The sequence below is a fragment of the Pantherophis guttatus genome, chromosome 2 (genome assembly GCF_059756535.1).
Source record: "Pantherophis guttatus breed Tessera chromosome 2, ASM5975653v1, whole genome shotgun sequence".
Classification (NCBI taxonomy): Eukaryota; Metazoa; Chordata; class Lepidosauria; order Squamata; family Colubridae; genus Pantherophis; species Pantherophis guttatus.
The window spans coordinates 212795214-212818161 of NC_142064.1; the positions used below are offsets into that span (position 1 = coordinate 212795214).

The following is a 22948-nucleotide window of genomic DNA, read 5'->3' on the forward strand; positions in this document are numbered from 1 at the left end:
AATATTTCTGAAACAAGACAAAATTGAAACGGTTTAAGCATATTGTTCCATCAGTAGAAATAATAAATATATTTACATTTTAAAATAAGAATTTTATGTTAAAAATGGCCTTTTAAGGTTTTTGACAAAAAGGCTTTCTAAGCAGAACTTCATATAAATCTGTTCAAAAGCTGGAGCTCATTGCAACTGATTTATAAATAAAGAATTTCAGCCTATGTAATTAGGGCAGTTGCTTAGAGAATCAAAACATTAATGATTCAATCTGTTGGGTAATTTTAAAACTACTTTTGCATTTTTTTTATTTTGAGTTTGTTGGTGATCAGAAGATACACATATTTTAATGAGGCCTTTGCTTGAGAAAAATGAGCTTGCTCTAGAAAGGTTAACTGTCTTTTGATGATCATGCAGATGAGCCTTTGGATCAGAAAAGATGCTAAAACCGCTTTATTGTCTCTACATACTATGATTTGTAAAGTAAAATAGTTTCATAATACAAAACGCTGGGACTCGGAGGTATCAGATTCCACTGGTTTGAGAGATTTCATTGAAGAGGCTGGTGGTGGATCTGCATATTGAATTCTATGCCTTTTAAACTAAACACAGAAGTAATTAGCATTAATGCCTATGCATGTTGTCTTGTTTTGCTCAAAAGAAATCCCTCTTCAGCATGCCCAGAGGAGCTAATGTGACTGTTCTGGTGCCACTGAAAGAAGCTGTCCACAATTTGAGCAAGGATGAAAAAGAGTTCTGGCTGGAGTCCAACATGCTACCATCTCTTATCAGGTACTGTTGTCCATGTATGTCAGAATCAAAATTGGTATAAATAAGTAAACCTGCTTTTTCTCTTGATTAGTGAAATCTGTTCAGGTTTGATCTGTGCCAGAGGCCAGGTGACAGGTTTGGCGTATGATGGGGTTACTTCAAAGGTTTTACCATGGGCTGTGCAGCACAGTTTTCAGTACATTCACTTAGGTTTATAGAATACCAGTTTTTCAGCTTCCAAGAATGAGTGTTCAATGATGGCTAAAAGACATTGTTTAGTGGGGTACCTGTGATAATCTAAAGAGCAGTGGTGGGTTGCCTCCGGTTTGGCCCGGTTCTATAGAACCGAGAGTAAAACCAGATGGAGGCTCTGCCCACTGACCCCGACGTCATCAGAACGCTTCTGCGCATGCGCAGAAGAGCTCAAGCAGCCCCGTTGCGAACCAGTAGTAAAGGTAAGTAGAATTAAACCCCTATTAAAGAGGTAGGTAAACTTAGTAGAATTAGACATTTCTGCAATTTGAAACACTTGTCTTTCCAGAGGAGACAATGCAAGAAGATGGACTCTTCCAATATGAAATAGTTTCCTTTCACATGAACACAAAACTCTTAGGGCAACTCTGCACTTCACCTAGAAAAATGTGATTTCATTTATTTGTCTTGTGCTTATAGCACGTACATGAAATACAGATTATGTGCCTCTCTTTTCAGATATCTTCCTTAATCATGATTCTGCATATCATTTTTCTTGACCCAGATGTGTATACCCATATGCATGCCATCTATATCTTTTTTAAAAAAGAAAGATAGTTACCAATGTGCAAACATACTTACCAATGCATAGGAATGCAAACATACATCTCAAGGCATAAGAATATCAGTTTAACTTCCTTATCTTTAGAATGTTCTGATTTTCTGATTGGACATTACTAAATGTCCATACTGAAGAAAAATTGTGAGAGCAAGTTGATTTGAAGGCAGAAAGAAATTTTATTTCTCCTTTAGTGAGAACGTAATTTTTTTTTTAAAAAAAATGAAAACTATTCCAAAAAATAAATTATACACAGCACAGCTATTAGCAGGCATTGATACCATGTGCTAATATATAAATTCTAAATTTTGGACTAATCTCACACCAACAAGGCTGCCTGCAAAGTGTGGTTAAAAAAGGCAAGGTTGATCAAAGCTTTGCCTATTTTTGTGAGGAAAAAAAGCCCTTTAAAACAATTTTGATCACACTATCAGAGCAAAATGTTTTCAAGGAAAAACAAAGGAAGTCCAGTTGCCTTTTGAAAAGCATATTTGATTGCTTTTGGTTGTCTTTGAGACAACTATTGGATGCTTATCCTACGGTTGGGTAGGTAATATATAGAAAATTATGTTCTGTAACTTTAACTGCTACAAAGATGACTGGCTGTGCTAAGCAGACATAAAAGAAGGCAGGAAGTTCATTCACTTCTGCTCCTGCTATTAGAAGGTTGAACTGCTGACCTGGATGACTGAGAATTTCCATAGATAAGATGGCTGATGAAGACTCTCCTGACACATTTAAAAAATACAATGCTTTTTTTTTCCTAACTGAAGGTGTTCTCTTGGCTGTTAACCAGCCAATTGTAGTTTTGTTAATATTTTTATCCTACCGTAGGTCTCATATCCTCCAGGGTTCCTTCACAACTCAGCAACTCAAGAAGTATGTTGGCCAAGAACTTCCCACTCTCAATCCAGAGGCCAAGTGGGAAATAAAGAGCGATAATGGGGTAAGCTTGTAGGTTAAAAACATTATTTCCTATTAATAGCAAAGTAAGAAATGTGGGAGAAATATTAAATAAATGAAATGATGATATTATGAAATGATTAACATTGGAAAACAAGAAGACGACACAAAAGATATACTCAGATGAAGCACTGAACGAATGATTGATTATGTATTGTATGTTTGTTTGTTTATAAACTAAAATTTTCAAAAAAAAACACATTATTTCCAATAGCAAAATTAGAGAGATATTATTGAAATGTGCTGATGCCACTTTTAAACTAAAGAAATTGTGCCCCAAGGAATGTAGAACTAATGTGAATCTGTAGGCTCACATTTTTTATTTGAGAAATGTTGATCATAGTGTGTGTACAAAGGCATGTTGCGACTCTCAAGATTACAATGGAACATTTTGATAAGCCTTTCCCATCCTGTTTTTCTCCAGGTGTGCTGGAATGCATAGCCCATAATTAGAGCCACTGCAGCTTGACAAATTAGAAAAGATATATTCAATCCTAAGAAGTGATCCTAAATTAAGGTTTTCCAATCAGCCCTATACCCCAATTAGACCACAAAAGTGTTTTGATGTAAATGTAATAGGAATGGTTATATTTTAATTCTAATGGGATGAATTTGAAGGATCATCTTGTCCTGAACACATCTACTTGACCCACCAGAGTGGTGGGGCAGGGAATGCTAGAATCTCCTTTCCTAAGGAGGTCCATCTAGGGCAGAGGTGTCAAATTCGTGGGCTGTGTGCCAGATGTGTCATGTGCCAGCCACCCCCACCCCCAGTTTAGCGAAGGGGGAAAAAGTCACAATACATCATGTGACGACAACATGACACTGCGAGTTTGACACCCCTGATCTAGGGGGACTAAGAAGAAGAGCCTTCTTCATGGTAGTTCTCTCCCTGTGGAACATCATCCCCTAGAGGTAGGTTTGGCCCCAACTTTGACACTCTTTTGCAAGGCCCTGAAGACCTGGTTTTACCAATGAGCCTGGCGACTCCAGAGTGGGTGGAGCCCATCAAATGGCTTGTTTGATTGTTGTCACTGGGGTGGTGATGGTATTGTTTTATTATTTTTCTATTGATTTTACAATGTTGTAAGCTGCCCAGTCACTGTGAGTGAGTTGGATGGCCATATAAATTTTCTTAAATAAAAAATAGCAATAATTCAGAATTAATATCTGCATATATTTCATTTTCAGGGAATAACTATTCAGAATGCCAGCATTGTGTTGGGTGATATTCCTGCTATTAATAGCACTATTTATATCATCAGTAAGGTAGGTTGATTAGATTGGCCTGGATCTTCGTCTTTTTTTATTGTTTGAGTGGGGGAAGTGGGATTTATGAGATATGAGTTAAGCATATCTCATTTATTGGTCTTTCATTAAACAGAAGCAACAATATCACCAAGGTATTGAGATGAAGCTTCTAAAATTTAATTTTTCTCCTCCCTATGGCACTCTATTTACACTATTATTTATAACTATGAGATGAAAAAAGTCAGGTAATTGGTCTTCCTCTTTTCACTTTTCTTTTGATCAGGTTCTGTTACCAACATCTGTCAAGATCCCACCTGGTCTGCAGGAGCAACTGAACACTGTGCCCTCCTTCTGGAGGTTCAAAGAGCTATTGGAGGTAAAGTCCTCAGCGGAAAGACCATCATCTTCATCATCATTTTAGCCATTGTCTATCCATTGTAGGATGAAGGTCCTCTTCTGTATGTTTCCAACCAATACAGTTCTGAGCTTTCTTTTGCCAGTTGGGCCCGCAATACTTGCTGATGTTCATGATTCAACTTGTTTTAGTTCTCTTTTGTGGACCTTTTCTGCTTTTGGTCAAGTGGGATCCATTCTGTGACTGCATTGGTCCACCTGCCATCAGTTCTTCTTGTTATGTGACAAACTTATTTCCACTGCAATTTTTTTTACTCTCTTGATTATATTGTATACTTTTGTTTGTGCAGGTCTTTTTTCTTTTCTTGTAATGTCAAGCATGTATCATTCCATGGCTCTTTACCTTACAGCAGAAAGATATTGCCCCATATCAGAGGTGGGTTTCAGCAGGTTCTGATCAGTTCTGGAGAACCGGTAGTGGAAATTTTGAGTAATTTGAAGAACCAGTAGAAAAAATTCTGACTGACCCCACGCCCATCTATTCTCTGCCTTCCAAGCCCCAGCTGATTGGGAGGAAATGGGGATTTTGCAGTAACCTTCCCCTGGATTGTAGAGGGAATGGAGATTTTACAGTATCCTTCCCCTGCCACGCCCACCAAGCCATGCCATGCTCACCAAGCCAGAACCGGTAGTAAAAAATTTTGAAACCCACCACTGCTCCATATCTCTTAAATAATTCTTTTACAATGGGCTAGAGCAGGGGTGTCAAACTCACGTTGTCACAGTGGCACCACGTGACATATCAGGACTTTTTCCCCCCTTTACTAAACCGGTCATGGGCATGGCCAGTGCATGACGCATCCAGCCCACCAGCCGGGAGTTTGACAGCTCTGGGCTAGAGGAAGATCATCTTAATAGGTGATATAACAGAAGACAGAAACTAAGTTTATACATTGATTCACACACTGTAATAGCTGGGTGCAAAGGATTCAGCCCTGAATCAAACAATTGGAGAAATTAAATCATTTATTATTAAATTTATATGCTGCCCCTCTTGCTATCCAAACTATCTTACTATCCAAAATAGCTTGCTATCCCAAAGCAACAAAAGGTTTGTTGCTGATACAAACACGCAATGGATTTTTTTCAGTCTGAATTCCTAATAATAATTTTTCGTTGTTGCTGTTTTCTAGGTATGGAATTGGCAAATTTTTATATTTAAAAACAATCTTAACATGTTTTTTTTTCTTTTAGCTATCAACTGCAATTCTCATTAAGTTGATTGGCTTGCTGATTGTGTTTTTTAAACTTTCAGAGATATCAGTTGCTGAACGAAATTGAGTCATCGGAAAAATATACTATTTTTGTTCCAGGGAATAATTCAATTGAGAACTATTGCCAAGCATCAAATATTACACAACTGGTAAGAGTTTACTTCTTTAAAGAAATAATCCTAATTGCACTCATGTAGAGGTAAGCTTCCCTAACTCAATGAGACTTAATTTTTCATCCAACATGTACATGATTGCACAGTTCTTTGTTTATTTGTGGGAAACAACATATCAATAAATAAGAATTTGGATTCTATCTTGAGATAACACATTTGGAATTAACTATTGTTGGCTGCTTCATGAACCACAAAGCTCCTAGAGGAGGGCATTTAATTAATTTTAAAAGAGGGGTTTCTACCTCATCACAGATGATAGCCAACAACTGCCATGTTCCCAAGAAGACTCATATAAGAGACTGACAGTCAATTCACAGGTTAACTCTGAATTGTCATATGCACAGAAATGCTGGCAACTCTGATATATCTCCAGTTGCTTTCCACTGAAAAATGGTTATAACCATATAATGTAAACATAATTGAAAATCTGTGTTAATTTAATAATGATATAACTATAAATGAATACATTATTCACCATCATTTAATAAAATATAGTTCTTATATATCGTTTAACGACTTGGTTTTAGGTTGGTGTCCTTTGGGTATCAGTATGTACCAGGTATAATAATGAAACTAAAGTAGCATTTCTACTTCATGAGTTTATCAAGTGGCTTTGGCAACATGCTGAACTTTTTTCTAGGTTCTACAACTCTTCACATAAGAATGTTATTATCTCTGAGGGTTGCAATGGCAATATTTTTCTTCTGCTAATCAAGATGAACTTGATGTGGTTGAGTATGGCAAAGCAACAGCCTTGTTAAAAGCCAACCTGCAGTTCAGTCATTAGAGATGTAAAGAAAATGAGTCTTCTGAAAATTGTGACCAAGATATTTGGAGGGATAAATTGAAGAGGAATTGCTTATTACTATGCATCTTCTCTTTAAGTTTCTATTCCACTTGCTGTTACCTTGTTGATTCTAATACTTGTCTTTGAGTATTTGGTTTTGTGTGGATTCCAGGATAATGACACCATGCAGTATCATGTTGTAATTGGTGATAAGCTGTTTCTGAAAGACCTGAAGAATGGAGTGCACAGAAGCACAATGTTAGGATTCTCCAATTGGCTCATGTTTTCTAATAGACTCAATAAGGTGAGAATGAGGTACAAGTTACTACTTGTAACTTGAGCTACTTTACTTCTACAGTGTGTGGTTTAACAAGGAACATCTAAAATATCAAATACTATACTTTTCAAATAATAAATTTGGGTGCATATTATGGCTGCAATCCTAAAATGTTTTATGTATTTGTTTTAAATATTTTATTTATTGTATATTTGAAATTTATTCAGTGACCTCTGTAACATAAATTGAAAGATCCCAAATGTTGCCAAAATTGACATACACAGATTAAAAACCAACAGTTAAATTCATTGGTTTTGGTTAGTCTCCACTGAGGATGCTGTATTGGCTGAAGGAGGTTTTATAATACTGTCTGGATAATTGTGCTTTGAACCATACTTTATTTCGCATCCCTTTTTTAAAATTGCAGACATATGTAAACAGAGTTCTTTTGGATGGTCCATTTGTTGAAACAAGAAATGGAATGTTGATTGGGGTTTCTCAAGTTCTACAGATTCACAAAAACCGTTGCACTACCAATACCACCACTGTACAAAAGGTAAAGTATTAGAGACTGTCTTTCTTCATTATGAGTACTAGTTGTTTTCTACTATCTTATTTGACACTTGTGGATAAACTGATTGCCTGAGCCTTCCACCCAGTATATGCGCGCTCTTTTTCTTCTTAAAATTTGAAATCTTGCAACTTTCAGGAACAACTAAACTGGCATCAGTAGGTTTCCTCAACAGCATTTGATGTCATTGTTTGTTTATTTGCTTATTTGTTTATTTGTTTATTAAACAAACAAACAAACTTCTTAACCAGCCATCTCCCTCACAAAAGGACTCTGAGTCATGTACAATGTACTCAATATAATAAAACATTAAAACCTGAATAATTTAAAATTAAAAAAATAAAAATGTATACATGACTCTGGTGAGGGTTTTATCAATATAGTAAAAATGACGCAATTCAATGTTAGCATTTTGTTAGCATTTACAGCAGCTGTTATCCTAACAAAAACAATCGAATATGGTCATGATTTTATGGACCTAATGCATCCTGGCAGGTTCAGACCCCAAACATAGATTTTAAAACCTCAGTAAAGCGTGATTGGTTTATTAACATAAAAAAAAAGATGAATAAATCTTGATGTGGGAATAACAACAGGTTCAGATAAGGATAGATAGAGAGCCAACCAAGTGTAGTGGTTAAAATGAAACCAGAAGTGTGTGTGTTCTAATGCCAAACTTGGGCTTCGAAGCCAGCTGAATGACTTTGAGCCAAGCACTTTCTCTCTCAGCCCAATCCACCTCACAGGGCTGTTGTGGGGAAAATAGAAGGAGGAAAGAATATTATGCTGTCTTGAGTTCCTTATAAAGTAATAATGGCAGGATAAAAAGCTAATAAATAAATATATTAACAATGCTAATATTTCTACTATCACAAAATATGAAAAATAAAACCAGGTAATGATTAATGTGGGCTTTCGTTGTGTTGTGATTTGTTACCCTTCTGCAGCTGATGCTAATATTTTTCCATGCTCTGAAATATCTATTAATTATCCTTCTTCTCCTGTATGCCAGTCAAGATGTGCTAAATGCAACAAAAGGATCAAGTGCCCAGCAGGATCAGTGCTTGCAGTAAGTATTGCTTTGTTTCATTTGATAATTTTTTTTTTCTATCAAGCGTGTCACCCGAAAGCTTTGTAGAAAGAGCAGCCCTTATGCAGAATTTTGGAGCTAATAATGTTTATTGTGAGAAGGTAGAAAGAGTTAAAATAAAGTAGGATAAATTAAAGTAAATGTTGACTTCAACAATCATTTTGTCACACGTGCTATTTTGAGAGTCTGGAATAAATATAAAACAAGGTTTTCCATGAAGGTGCCTTTTTGGGCTTCCCTACAGGAAGCTTTTTTTTAGAAAAGAAATGGTGGCAAGGCCAAACTGGTGGACTTATGGTAAAATAATATCTTTTAACTTGGGTGACTCTACTCTCAAATCTAAGAAGGAGCTAGAATCAAAAGATCATGTCTGCCATTGGTTTACCTTTCTTCAATTGAAAGAAAGATTTAAATTAGATAAAAAGAATCCTGGGTTTAAATTTTGTTAAAAATGAATTGGACACTTTACTGTGTCGTAGTGATGAACATATTTTGCTAAACTCTATAAAGTATATTGATTTTAAATCTGGAAAATGAACAAGTAAAACATTGTATGATTCAGTGGACAAGGAATTTTGGATATAATGTAATGCTTGAGCAGTGGAGGAATATGTGGAATAAAGGTTTAAAATTTACCTTAAACTATTATGTAAATTGCTGGTATTTAACTCCGTACAAGTTGTCAAGAATGTATAAAGGCATCTCAAATGAATGTTGGAAATGTGAATATGAAGAAGGGACTTTTAATCATTTATGGTGGATATGTGATAAAGCAAAGAAATATTGGAGTAGGATTCATATCTTAATACAGAAAACTCTTAAAGTGAATATAGAAAAAAACCCAGAGATTTTTCTTTTGGTTTTAATGGAAAAAGACTCGGGAAAAAATTTGGAACTCTGATGTTATATATGTTGACGGCAGCAAGATTAATTTATGGACAGAAATGGAAGGTCACCTCGATCCTCATGATGGATGAATGGCTGCTAAAACTGATGGAATTAGCAGAGATGGCTAACTTGACTGTTTTGATTAAAGAAAAAAATACAAATACCTTTCTTTCTACTTGGAAACCACTTCTGGGCTTTGTGCTTGAGGTGGAAAAAAATAAAACTTTAATTTTGGGTTTTACCAATTAGATAGATCTGTTGTTATAGAAATGGCTTGTTTATACTTATTATGTAAAAGTAAAAAGTTGAGGTTAGATGTTAATCAGCGGTGGATTTCACTTATTTCTACCATTGGTTCGCCCTGTGCGCATACACACGCTTCGCTCACACACACTCCTTCCGTGCATGCGCCCGGCCTTCTGCGTATGCACCTGGCCTCAAAAATGTGATTAAATAGGATGGCATAGCGCCGGGGAGGGGGGGCAGGGGGGCAGGCCCACTCACGATCTCCACTACCAGTTTGCACGAACCAGTATGAACTGACTGAATACCACCTTTTTGTTAATGCCTTATTCTGCTGCAACAAAGGGAGTCGGAAGTCAATGCTTTTTTTTCTTTCCCCCACTATTCATTTCCCATTTCCTTCTCCTAATTTCTGTACTATTTATTTTTTATTTGCTTTGCATGCTATATTATAAACTAATAAAATCGTATTGAATTAAAAAAAAGTAAAAGTTAAAATGAGAGTTCTTTCTTCATCATACCTAAGATGCTGTATGTTTGGAATATACTGCATATCTTAACTTTTTTACATTTTTTCCCCCTTTTTAACTGACAGCAGAATCCAGGCAAAGGGAACCTTCCTCACTGTGTATTTAAATCTGGAGACATGAAATTAGTTGGCTGCTACTTTACCTGTGTCAAAGTTTCCCTAGTAAGTCATCTCTATTGATTAGGTATCTCTACATATGTCAAATATGCAGCTATTCCCCATGTAATTATTTTCTTCCGGCTGGCCCAGAAGTGTTTATTTCTTTATTAAGAGACCGAGATCAGTTTCTCACTCATAATCTGAGCGAATACATAACTGACTACCCTGCTGATGCATAGAAGTATATTAATATTACTGGTACCATATCAGAAATGATAAGCAAGAAGATCAGTGGTGCGTTGCCCCCCGGTTCACACCGGTTCTATAGAACCGGTAGTAAAACTGGTGGGAGACTCCACCCATCGACCCCAACATCATCAAAATGCTTCAGTGCTTGCACGCGGCCCCGCTGCAAACCAGTAGTAAAGGTACATAGAACCTACCCCTGAAGAAGATGCTATTATGATATTTCAAGCCCTAAGCAATATAAACTTTTGAACATGACATCAATTTCTTTGAAGATTTTATGTGGCCATCTAATCAATCAGTCAGAATAGAGCTGGAAGGAATCCTGGAGGTCTTCTAGTCCAACCCCTTGCTCAAGCAGGAGACCCTATATAATTTCAGACAGGTGGCTGTCCAGTCTTTCCTTAAAGACCTCCAGTGATAAAGCACCCACAACTTCTGAAGGCAAGTGGTTCCACTAGTTACCTGTTAGGAAGTTTCTCCTTAATTTCCGGTTGCTTCTCCTTAAGTAGTTTCCATCCATTGTTTCTTCTCTAGTCTTCTGGTGCTTTAGAAAATAAGTTGACCCCTCTTCTTTGTGCAGCCCCTCAAAAATTGGAATGCTGCTATCAAAGCCCTTCTTTTCACTAGACTGGCCATACCCGATCCTGTAACCGTTCTTCATATATTGTTGTCTCCAGGTCCTCAGTCAGTTGCTCTTCTTTTTTCTTTTCCAAAGTCTCAACATCTTTTTTGTAATGTGGTGACCAAAAACCGGATACAGTATTCAATCTCCCTAAGGATTTATAAAGCAATACTAATACTTCATGTGATTTTGAGTCTATGTCTCTGTTCAACTCAAATGTTATGACACTGGATGGCTTACAAGGAAGAATCAAAATAAAGAGACACTCAGCAGTAATCCTTACATGTGTACAAAATGTCTATTTTTTCCTGCTCTGACTATCAATCTGTCTGTTTTCTGAGGTCTCTGTCTGCTGTCCAGGCTACTATGGTGCGATGTGTGAGATGTGTCCTGGGAAAGCAGGCAACTGGTGCTCCGGCAATGGGGTATGTCAAGATGGCATTGAAGGCAATGGAGATTGCCAGTGCCAAGAAGGTTTCCATGGCACAGCCTGTGAAATGTGTCAGGCAGGAAGATATGGACCCAAGTGTCAATCAGGTGATTATGACTGTTATTCATCCTTATTGTGACATCTGCACCTAATTTTCTTAATTGGGGCTACTTATTTCTTTCAAAATACTGTACAGGTGGTCCTCAGCTTATGACCACAACTGAACCCAAAATTGACATTGCTAAGCAAGGCATTTGTTGAGTTTTTATGACCTTTCTTGCCACAGTTGTTAAATGAATCATTGCAGTTACAGTAGTTAAATTAGTAACACGGTTGTTAAGTGAATCTGGCTTCCCCATTGACTTTGCTTCTCAGAGGGTCACCAAAGGGGATCACATGACCATCATAAATACATACCAATTGCCCAGCATCCAAATTTTGACCATGGGGATGCTGCAACGGTCGTAAGTGTGAAAATGGTCATAAATCACTTTTTTTCAGTGCCGCTGTAACTTCAAACAGTCACTAAAAGAATGGTTGTAAGTCAAGGACTACCTGTTCAGGGAGTCCTTGACTTGAGACCACAACTGGGATCAAAATTTCCATCGCTAAGCAAGGTGGTTGTTAAGTGAGTCATGCCAAATCTTTACAACTTTTTTGCCATGGTTGTTAAGGAAATCACTGCAATTGTTCAATGAGTCAGACAGTTGTTAAGCGAATCCAGCTTCCCCCATTGACTTTGCTTGTTGCAAGCTGGCTGGGAAGTTCACAGAAGGCAGTCATCTCACACACACACACACACACACACACACACACACACACACACACACAGAGGATACTGCAACCACAGTAAATACATGCCAGTTGCCAAATGCTTGAATTTTAATCACATGACTGTGAGGAGGCTACAACATTTGTAAGTGCAAGGACCAGTTTTAAGTCACTTTTTTTTTTTAGTGCTTTTGTAACTTCAAACAGTCTGCAAACAATGGTTGTAAGATGAAGGCCACCTGTATAAATAATTAGGAAAACAGTGTTTGGATTTTTTACACTTTTATGATCAAACTTCTATGCCACCTATGCCATCAGAATAGCATCTGGAATATCAGAATAGCATCTATGCTGCTGCATAGGATAAGTTTTTGGCCTAAAACAGTGATGCTCACAAAAAGACTTGCATGCAGTCTCCAGGGTTTTCTGAAACTTGATGCCATCCTCCGATTTTTAATGTAGCCCAAACAACAAGTCATCAAACAGATGGCCAAAGAATTATCCTATTTAACTTTGCTTAAATGGAGATGTTCTGGATTCATCCAGTGCTTTAGACTAGGACCACCTGCAAGATACTCAAACCTCTTGTGATATTCTAATGCTAGATAAGTTGTAAACTTTTAGAACGTTATTCTACAAATATTGTATGAATTTTTCAAATACTTCCACTCACATTTCATTTCTAGGACCCTGTACAGTTACTGATAGTGGCAAAGGCTGCATATACTTACAATTAATTTTCCATTGGCCATGATGGTGCAAAAAAACCCAGCATAGGTAACTTTGGATGTATTAATTTGTACCTGACAAAGACTTATGTTTTTTCTTAGAGTGCAATTGTAATAAAGGGCAGTGCAACGATGGGTTGTTAGGTGATGGAAAGTGCACATGCAACTCGGGATTTAAAGGAGTTAATTGTGACCAAGGTAAGTTGGGAAACAAGGTGTATCATTCTAGCTATGAACCTATTGATTTAAAAAATCAAATTTAAAAGAAATGAGAAAGGGCTACTTTCAAAATCTCAGAACTGTGGTTTTGTTGTACTATTAATGTATCCCTTTTCTTTTCCTGTGGTCAAATCTGCAGAAGATGCCTGGTTCTCAGGACAAATCTATGGGATGAATACAAATATATTGCATACATAAGGGATAATCAAATGTACCAGAACTACTATTGCTATTTTATTTTTTTTTTATTTTTTATTATTCATATTTCTATGCCACCCACTCTCCGAGGACTCTGGGTTTCTTACACCAAAGACAGTATACTAAATAGCATGTTGCCACCTAACAATCTGGGTCCTCATTTTACCCACCTCGGAAGAATGGAAGGCTGAGTCAACCTTGAGCCGGTGAGATTTGATCCGCTGATCTGCTGAACTAGCAGTCAGCTAAAGTAGCTGCAGTACTGCACCCTAACCACTGCGCAACCTCGGCTCTATATTGAAAAAGGGACACCATAAAAAATAAAAGTTGTGAAATATTTTGGACATTTAATCAATTAATGAGGTAGTTTATAAGCTATTCCTGCTTTAATTACGTTCATCAAGTAGAATGAAAAAAATAGTAATATTATGAATCAGTAGTGTGACATACTCCAGAGCCCAGTCTTTTGGGGTTAGTGGGCACATTTGAAATGTGAGAACATGCAGTGGGCTTTCTCACCAAAAAGTGGCCATGCTGTAGTGTAACCAATCCTAAAACACCCATATATCAGAAGGCAAAAAAGCAAACAAACAATTGGATAGCAAGCACCTGCCTTTTATTTTCTAAGCCCTATTTTAGACCCAGAGTCCTTGCTGAAAGTAGAGATTGATTTGAGAATACCATTGCATTCACAAGGTTCTAAAATTTTATTCATTTCCTTAACATTAAATAAATATTTTTTTTAAAAAAGTAAGAGCTTAGAATCTAGGCCAATGTACTGTAATAACATTTGGGAAACTCCACTGGTCTGCCCGCCATAAACATTTCACATTGAGCTGTGAAGGTCCAGAACTGATCCTGGCCCCCTCTGAATTTTTCTGATACACCAAAGTAAGAATGCAGGAGCATTGGCTGAGCTTCATGTTGCTGTGCTGCCGCAGTTTAAGGCACATTCTGTTGCAGCTGTTGTGTTAGTTGTATCATGGCATTCTGTAAATTGGCTACTTGTACATCCCCTTGCTGCTCATTTGCAGCAATGCTGTAGCTAGATGCTTGGCAGATAGAGGTGTCCCAGTGGATTGAAGGCCAGTTGTAAAACTCCAAGTGGGATTTTTCTGCCTCTCTTAGAAAGAGAGTAGAAGCCTTCCAAGGCTGATGTTAGTCCTTTGAGGTAATCCAAACAAAAAGTGTACCATGAGTAAGGTAAATGTAAAGGTTTTCCTGTCAGTTGTGTCTGACTCTAGGCCACGCTACTCATCTCCGTTTCTTGGCCAAGGTAGCCAGCATTGTCAGAAGACAATTTCCATAGTCATGTGGTCAGCATGGCTATATGCCAAAGGCACATGGTATGCTGTTATCTTCCCATTAAAGTGCTATCTATTTGCATTTGCATGCTTTTGAACTTCTAGGTGGGCACGAGCTGAAGTAAATAACGGGAACTCACCCCATTGTGCGGAGCTCAAGTCTCAAACTCAGCTGTCAACTCTCCAGCTGACACCAGCTGACTCCAATAATGCTTTTGTATTGTAAGGTTACATTAACAGAATCTTGTGAGAATTTTTCCCCTCCCTTCCCTTTATTCTCCAGGAAACTAGGCAGGGTCCTTTCTGAAATGCTTCCCAGATCACCTCTGCTTTTGAAGCTCAGGATATCTTTTATAAGCTAGTTGTCCAGCCTGCAGCTCTTTCTTATGCCTCCCAAGATCATTCCCATATTACAAAGTACATGACTATTTGAGAGAATTATTTTTGCTTGGAGATTGGAAAATATTCTAACAAAATGTTCTCTTGCAGAGATTGAAACTGATTTCTGCAATGGTACATGTGATGTGAATGCAAAGTAAGTACAATTATAGGGCGCAATTTAAAACATAATTGAAACTATGTGATTGTTTTCAGTAACAACTCCCATAGGGATATTTTCCCTCTTTTTCTCCACAGGGTTGTCGTGATAAGAGAAGGAGGGAGGAGTATCATCTATGTTTATCACCTTGGGTTACTTGTATATTAATATAGATGGGATAAAAATCTAATCAATAAATTAAGCAGTATTTCTAAGAAGCTGAATTTTTAATTAAACCTCTCTATTATACATTCTTTAATTTTTTAAAAGTGATCTGGTGATTATTACATTCTCTAATGTGCAATTAATACATTAGAGGAGATTATTTACAAATAAAACCTGTGAAAGTATAGATTCTGTTCATCAAGATCTTGCTTAATTTAAATATAAATATCTCTCAAACTACTCTTCCCATTCTGAACAAAAGTAGGCAATCATTTACAAGTAGTAAATCATTTCCCATGATTTAATAATTTTCTTATCCAAATAAGTAAGATGAATTATCGCCACTAAGTGATTTTCATATAGCTATTAATTGGGCCTATTAATAACCATAATCACTAATTCCTGCCTCAGAAGGATTTACTTTGTAATTGTTTTCACTCAATTTTGCTCAAATTCCACTTTGAGCATGTGAAAGTAACATATATCAGAAACTTGAGCTTCCTGCAGTGTATCTCTGTTTTGTAACTACACCTTTAGAGAAATGAGAGAAGGGGAGCAATGTGACCCAGGCAAACAAGCACAATACAATTAACACACACTATCATAAACATATCTGTATATATAATTCTCAATCCCTTTTTATTCTGTTTCAGTTGCATGAATGACTCTACTACTTCTCAACCGACTTGCTCCTGTTCTGCTGGTTATTCTGGAAATGGAACCTCTTGTACAGGTATTGCTGGCAAATGCTTTCAATTCATAGTTCATGCTTGATAAAATAACACCGGGGTAAGACCTGAAGTACATAGAGATAGATCTATAATAACTAAAAATGACCATATGTTTCACTAATCACATGCACAAGCATTGCTGACATACACATGTCCACCATTTCAACATTACAACAAGTAAAACATTACCAAAATAAAGTTCATATCATTTAAAATGTAGCATTCAATGCCTTTCTATGTGCTGTGCTCAGACTTTCAATAGCTAGTTGCTGGGTGAAGAGAAATGAGCATTTTTGAAGAGAAACATTTACACTGAAGAATAAACTTATGTAATCTTACGAAACTCCTTTTTGTCTGCATCCATGGCAAGACATAGGTCCATGTCAAAGAAAATGGGCCTGAAACCCTTATGCGTATTCTCTGGCAACTGGCTTGAGGTAAACCACAACTGGGCAAAACAAAGGCTTGAAATCCTTGCCTGCTCTTCCATTCAGGTCAAGGAGCAGAAAAAATTATCCAAACCATTCTTCTGAAATATAATTTTCTATATCCCACATGAGCCCTCCCTACCATATTTCACTGTAGTTTCACCATACCGTTCCTGTAAACCCAGGAGCAGATTTGCAGGGTTGTAGAAGGACAGCACAAACATCCTGCTTCATAAACAGGGGTGCACTAGAGGAAAGCAAAGATTAAAATCACAGTTTGGACAAGGTCCCCAGGGTGTTTGCAAATGTACTTGTCATACCGGTGCGAGACTGTTTTCTATTTTGGCCCAACCTCTTTTTCTTTGGAATTCAGAAATAAACCCCTGTGCTGAAGATAATGGTGGCTGTTCCATATATGCCAACTGTACCAAAATAGCACCAGGAAAAAACATCTGCAGTTGCAAAGAAGGTTATTCAGGAGATGGAACTTTATGCAGAGGTAAGCATCATACATGTCTATAGAGATTTTCAGTCATCCAGGTCATGGTTGTCCCAGAGGTGCTTTTTCAAGAGGCAACTGGACTTTCTGGTTTTTCTTTGAAGATGTTTCGCTTCTCATTCAAGAGCTGAAGAAGCTTCTTAGATGAGAAGCGAAACGTCTTCAAAGAAAAACCAGAAAATCCAGTTGCCTTTTGAAAAAGCACTTTTGGGATAAGCATCATACAGTTCAAAGCAGATGAAAGGATGGCTGATTTGGCTTTAAAAAAAAAATTTTTTTTTTCTGCCCAGAGTCACTTTCATGAAATTGGCAACCATATAAGTGGGATTAATAACTAAATATTGGGATAGACCATTACTCAGATAAATGAGTTTAAAAGATGAAATATTTAAAGCATGATAAAGAGGATGGTATTATTTCTCTTGCAGAGAAGTTGCCTTTTATTTATTTATTAAATTTATATGCCACTCATCTCCCTGATAAGGCGACTCTGGCAGCCTTTTACATCAACCCAGGCAGTCAGTGCTTTCTTAAAATATACATGGACATATAGCTGGCTACTTCACTTTAAGCGAGGCAGATGGCAAAATAATGTGGACATGATCGCTGAGGAATGGAGAAGAAGATTCTTCACCAGCGATGGGGACAGCTTACAAGGTTTACCGTTAGAATGAATGCCATTGTTTGCTTCATATGTAGGTGGGATAGACTTTGTAACAGAGACTATATGAATGTTCCACTTGGGAAGGTAAAAACTGCTTGAACGTTTTCTTCCATACTGTCCTTTCATATGATATTGTTTTTCCCTAATCAATGATGAATTTTTACGAGGAACATTTGGGGTATTTAGAAAAATAAAAAATGTGTCCTGGCTTATCCTTGCTCATCCTTGCACTTATTATTGCACAGTTAACAGGCTATTCTTTGATTCGTATCTTCTGAGACCTTGATTTGTGACATAGTCATATTTTACAGTGGAAGCAATCTGATATAATGTGTATTTCTTCTATGTGTAGAACTGGATCGGTGCTTAGAAAACAATGGAGGATGCCACCAAAATGCAACATGTATTAAAACAGGGCCAGGTTTGGTAAGCAAATTTTTATCTTATCCTATTTTGAAGTTTACTAATAATATACTTATAATTAGTGGTGTAATTCAGCCAGTTCGCACCTATTCGGGAGAACCAGTTGTTAATTTTCTAAGCAGTTCGGAGAACTGGTTGTTGGAAGAAATCTTATTTTTGTTTTTTTCCACTTTACAGGGCTAATCCTGTAAGGAAGGCAGGAAGGAAACATTCTGGTGCTGTTTCTAGCCTAAACTTTATTGCTCTGCTTACAGAAACTGCCTCTCTGGTTAACCCTTATTACATTGTAACAGCTAAGGCGAAGCGCCCATCAACATGAGTGATGTTGTGTTGGCCATGCCCACACAGTCACATGACCACTGAGCCATGCCTATCCAGCTGGTCATTAGGGCAGGGAACCGGTTGTTAAATTATTTGAATCCCACCACTGCTTATAAGTGAAAAACAGCTGAGACCATATCACTTAATACTGAAATATTCACGTTTGTTTCCTATCTTACCCCATATCATTGTAGCTTTATTTTCATAATATCCAATGTTGGACACCCTTGTTTCCTTTAGAGCCTTAGGTAAATAAAGTTGTTGAGCAGTGCACTTCGTTTCTTCTACTTGGGACGAGTTTTTCTGTTTCCTGTTTCTGTGGCACAGGTAAATCTTCCTGTTTGCTCAAGCCTTTCCTTGATTCCTCTGTGATCAGCCAAATAAAATGATGGTTTCTTTATTAAGTCCCGATTTCAATCATTTTTATATTTACTACATAATGTAAGCTTACTATAACATACTTAGCATATATTGTATATATTACTCTTACTGTTGGATGCTATGGTAGGTAAAAACTGTGAATGCATACTTAAGAGACTTGTAATAAATTCTAAACCTTCATATGAAAAAAGCAACAATACGAACAACATAATCTGAATTTCTCTTTCATTCTCCATCTGTATAAAAAGCTGCAGGAAATACAGTACTTCAACTTTTATTAAATTGTGCTAGGATTTCGACACTGTAAAATCTCTAAAATTGTCCAGACGTATATATTAAGGCATGCACAAACAATTCATTTTCCTATGCTTCTTCCTCTGTCTATTGCTTTTGTATTTTTTGACAGTCCCAAGATTGCAGGGATAAGTCTCGGAACACTCTATTATGTTTGGCAATGAATTAAGTGGGGCTTATTTATAATGAAGTAGGGGAAAGATTCTATTGCTTGTTCTTAATCACACAGTTAGGGTGTCTGCAGAGAGAGACAAAAAAGTCAAGATGGTAGTTTCAAGTATGTGATTAAAGCCCTGGCCTTTTTAAAAAAGTGTATCACAGCCCCCTGCCCCCCAACAGATAATCTCATTACATCCCTGCACATAGTTGTAAAGCTCCATGTGGTACTAGGGTTTCTGTTATAGAGTTGGCCTCTCAAAGTAAATTCAAAGTATGGTTTGGTTATTTGTGCCTTGCTTTTTTTAATCTGGGGAGGCAGCTGAATTATCAGCATAAATGGTCACTGATAAGGAAGCAGTAGCATTTCTATTATATCCTGTAAGCCAGGGGTGAAATCCAGCAGGTTCTGACAGGTTCTGGAGAACCAGTAGTGGAAATTTTGAGTAGTTCAGAGAACCGGCAAATACCACCTCTGGTTGATCCAAGAGTGGGGAGGAAATGGGGATTTTGCAGTATCCTTCTCCTGTCACGCCCACCAAGCCATACTCACCACACCACGCCCACTAAGCCACGCCCACAGAACCGGTAGTAAAAAAAAAATTGAATTTCACCACTGCTGTAAGCTGCATATCTTCCTTGCCATCTGCTTCATCTCCTTCCTTATCATGCATGGAGAGGTGGATCAAAGTAATTTAAGGTCTAACATCTGCAACAATGGCTGGGATTTCCACCCCATGAATGAGAGGAAAAGGTACCATTCATGTGTCCAGGATTGAAAGAACCCAACGTAGCTATAGGTTCTATGGCTGGTGCTACCAAGGGAGAGGCAGTCTGGAGGTAGACTTCCTGTAGTCTGTCCTTTACATACTCACTCTGAAGTGTGGCAAGTGTGTACTCACTGTTCTGCTTCCCCAGTGGGAACATTCAATGGCTTAAAACACACAGGGCTTGCTCATTTGCAATGTGACTATTAACTGATTATGCTCTCGCAACTTTTGGCACTCACAGCAGCTGCAAAGCCTGCATATGTAGGACACACTTCTTCTATTTTACAATAGCAGAAAGAGACTGAGCAGGAAAGTGACAGCTACATGCATCTTTATTGTTGCTGCAAAAGATGTCTGGCAGTTTGTGTCCCTCTGTTTGTAGTTCTGAATATGAAATATGTGATGGCGTTTTTATTTCTCTCAGGTTGCCTGTGCCTGTCTTCCCAGGTTCACTGGTGATGGGATTAATAAGTGTGAATATACTGATCCTTGCTCAGAGGTTTGTCGATGCCCTTTCTTTGTAAGGTCTCCTGAATGCTAGTTTTTACATTTTAAAAAAGCAAACAATACTAACCCCACAGAGAGTTGATAATGATGTAATTCCACTCATTACAAAGGTAATCCAGGTGCAGCATAACATAAACATAAAAAATTAACTCTTTTTTTAAAAAACAACCAAAATATCAGGAGTTTGCTGAAGTCATCTGGCATTGTTACCCAAATCTCACAAGATTTTGAGTGGCACTCTTGTGATATTTCTGCCATGTGTATTTTTTTTTATTTTTTATTTAATTTTAAGGTCATGCATCTACCTGTTTAAAAGGTTTATGTATGCCATGGTACCAGGGGTGAAATCCAGCAGGTTCTGACAGGTTCTGGAGAACCGGTAGCAGAAAAATTGGGTAGTTTGGAGAACCGGCAAATACCACCTCTGGCTGATCCCAGAATGGGGAGGCAATGGGGATTTTGCAGTATCCTTTGCCTGGAGTGGGGTGGGAATGGAGATTTTGCAATATCCTTCCCCCCCAGGAGTGGGGAGGAAATGGGGATTTTGCAGTGTCCTTCCCCTGCCACACCCACCAAGCCATGCCCACAGAACCGGTAGTAAAAAAAAATTGGATTTCACCACTGTATGGTACCATAGGTATCACATTTCCCAGCCCGGTTTTATTTGGTAATCCTTAAAAGTTTCCAGTAATAAATTTCACAAGGGAAGAAAAAGCAACCATTTCACTAAATCACACCATGCTTTGTTTGGATTTGGTTTATTGTTTTAATTCAACCATCATAGTTTATAAACCATAGCTTATAACTTAGTGTATTTAGTGGACTGAACTAATTGTGTGTTAGTCAATAAACCATTATCACTGATTGATGTAAACACTTACTGAATTAAGGTAATCTAGCAATCCTATGGCTTTCAATTTAGAGACAATTAATTTCATGATGGAGATTATGGGGCTTGTTATTAAGCCCAGTAACCTTAGGTGGGAACAGAATAACATAAGGAAATTCTTCATATAAATCACTAGTAATAAGAAATAATAAAAATGTTTTTCACAAACAAGAAAGTTATATCCATTAAATAAGTAATTTAAATTTCATGTGCTTCAAATTCCTTAAAAGAGAAGGTGAAAGGTATATTAGGGTACCTTTCTCTTTTAAAGACTTTGAATGACTGAGAGGTTCATGGAAAACTTTAGGGCATGGCATTGAATTTTCTGAACACAGTTGTCTTCACTGAGATGGCTACTTTCCCCGTCTTCAAAGCTGTTGATAGCTCGCTCACTTGTGTGAAAAGTAGAGGGACTTGCTCCCTTGGCAGCTAAGAAGAAGAGTCATCTAGACAAGTCATGCCTAAAGGAAGGATTGATAACCCCTGACCATGGCTCCAGCTTATTAGCTTTTCTTTTCTTGATCAGAATAACGGTGGCTGCGATCCACAGGCACTGTGCCTTAGAACAGAAAATGGGAATCGAACATGCCTTTGTATATTGGGGATTGGTGATGGCTTCACATGCCGTAGAACTGTATGGCAGGTAAGACATATTTTACTTAAAACTTGCTAAATTTGTGAGCATCCCTTCCCAAATGCTGGAAGAGCAGTCTTCCTTCTTAACATCCCCAAAATTTGTGCTGAGAGTAGTACTGAAAAAGCAACATGTGACATAGTCAGTAACATGGTTGGAAAATGTTGCCAAAAAAAAAAAATAGTTGCAAATGATCCCATGAATTAAAAAATTGTAAAAGATTAGATCTTAAATCAGTTGAACTGTCATTTGAAAGAAAATGTAAACAAAACAAAGCTTTTGTGTGTGTGTGTATGCTATCTGGGGATTCATTGGTAAGGGCATAATTCCTATATTGAATGGTTCAAATATGATTATGGTTATAATTAATAATTCAAAATTAATAATTAACTTTCACATATATGAAGAGTGATGGCTTCCAAGCCGCATGGGGCTCATGGAAGACTTGAGTCAAAATCAAAGGAAGATCAATCTAGCCTCTGCATTTGGTTGCCAGAGGTCACTGTTTCCATGCCTCCATTAATCCTCTGGCCAACCAGTTCAAGTACAAATGAAGATTCCAGCCAGAATGTAGGGCTCAAACAGCCTGACATGCATCAAATCTGCTTTTCACTATTATAATTTTTCAGTGGGAGAATTTTCATAAGGAATTTCCATATTTGCAATTGCAGTATTAGAAGCCTATTACTGTAAATGTTTTTATTTACATATTTCCTAAGATTTTGAAGAAACTTGTTATTATGAACATGTTTAATCCCCCCTTCTCTCTTTCTCTCTCTCTTTCTCACACACTCTCCCCCTCCCTCCCTTTCTTCCTCAGGAACTTATTAGAAGACAAGATGCCTCTGAATTTCTTCGTTACAGCCGGGTAGGTATGAGAAGGATTTCTATGTGGTAAAACACTAGAGTGAGATCCAGAAAGTTCCTTGCACCATTCCTGCAACTGTGCAATCAA

The 22948-nt window shown here is 37.5% G+C and overlaps 1 protein-coding gene across 3 annotated transcripts in view; it reads left to right on the forward strand.

Annotated features, from left to right (window-relative positions):
* STAB1 (stabilin 1) overlaps positions 1–22948 on the forward strand; it is a 113715-nt gene that overhangs the window by 55504 nt on the left and 35263 nt on the right. For 2 of the 3 annotated variants that reach the window (XM_034439287.3, XM_034439302.3), the window contains exons 29-46: positions 653–783; positions 2408–2519; positions 3728–3805; positions 4071–4163; positions 5457–5564; positions 6548–6679; positions 7080–7208; positions 8236–8292; positions 10040–10135; positions 11285–11480; positions 12975–13070; positions 15083–15128; positions 15950–16029; positions 16829–16954; positions 17971–18044; positions 20388–20462; positions 21886–22002; positions 22814–22861. In XM_034439287.3, the coding sequence (XP_034295178.1) occupies positions 653–783; positions 2408–2519; positions 3728–3805; positions 4071–4163; positions 5457–5564; positions 6548–6679; positions 7080–7208; positions 8236–8292; positions 10040–10135; positions 11285–11480; positions 12975–13070; positions 15083–15128; positions 15950–16029; positions 16829–16954; positions 17971–18044; positions 20388–20462; positions 21886–22002; positions 22814–22861 (1794 nt within the window). The remainder of the gene's footprint in view (positions 1–652; positions 784–2407; positions 2520–3727; positions 3806–4070; positions 4164–5456; positions 5565–6547; positions 6680–7079; positions 7209–8235; positions 8293–10039; positions 10136–11284; positions 11481–12974; positions 13071–15082; positions 15129–15949; positions 16030–16828; positions 16955–17970; positions 18045–20387; positions 20463–21885; positions 22003–22813; positions 22862–22948) is intronic. The other variant, XM_034439294.3, reaches the window with a different exon arrangement.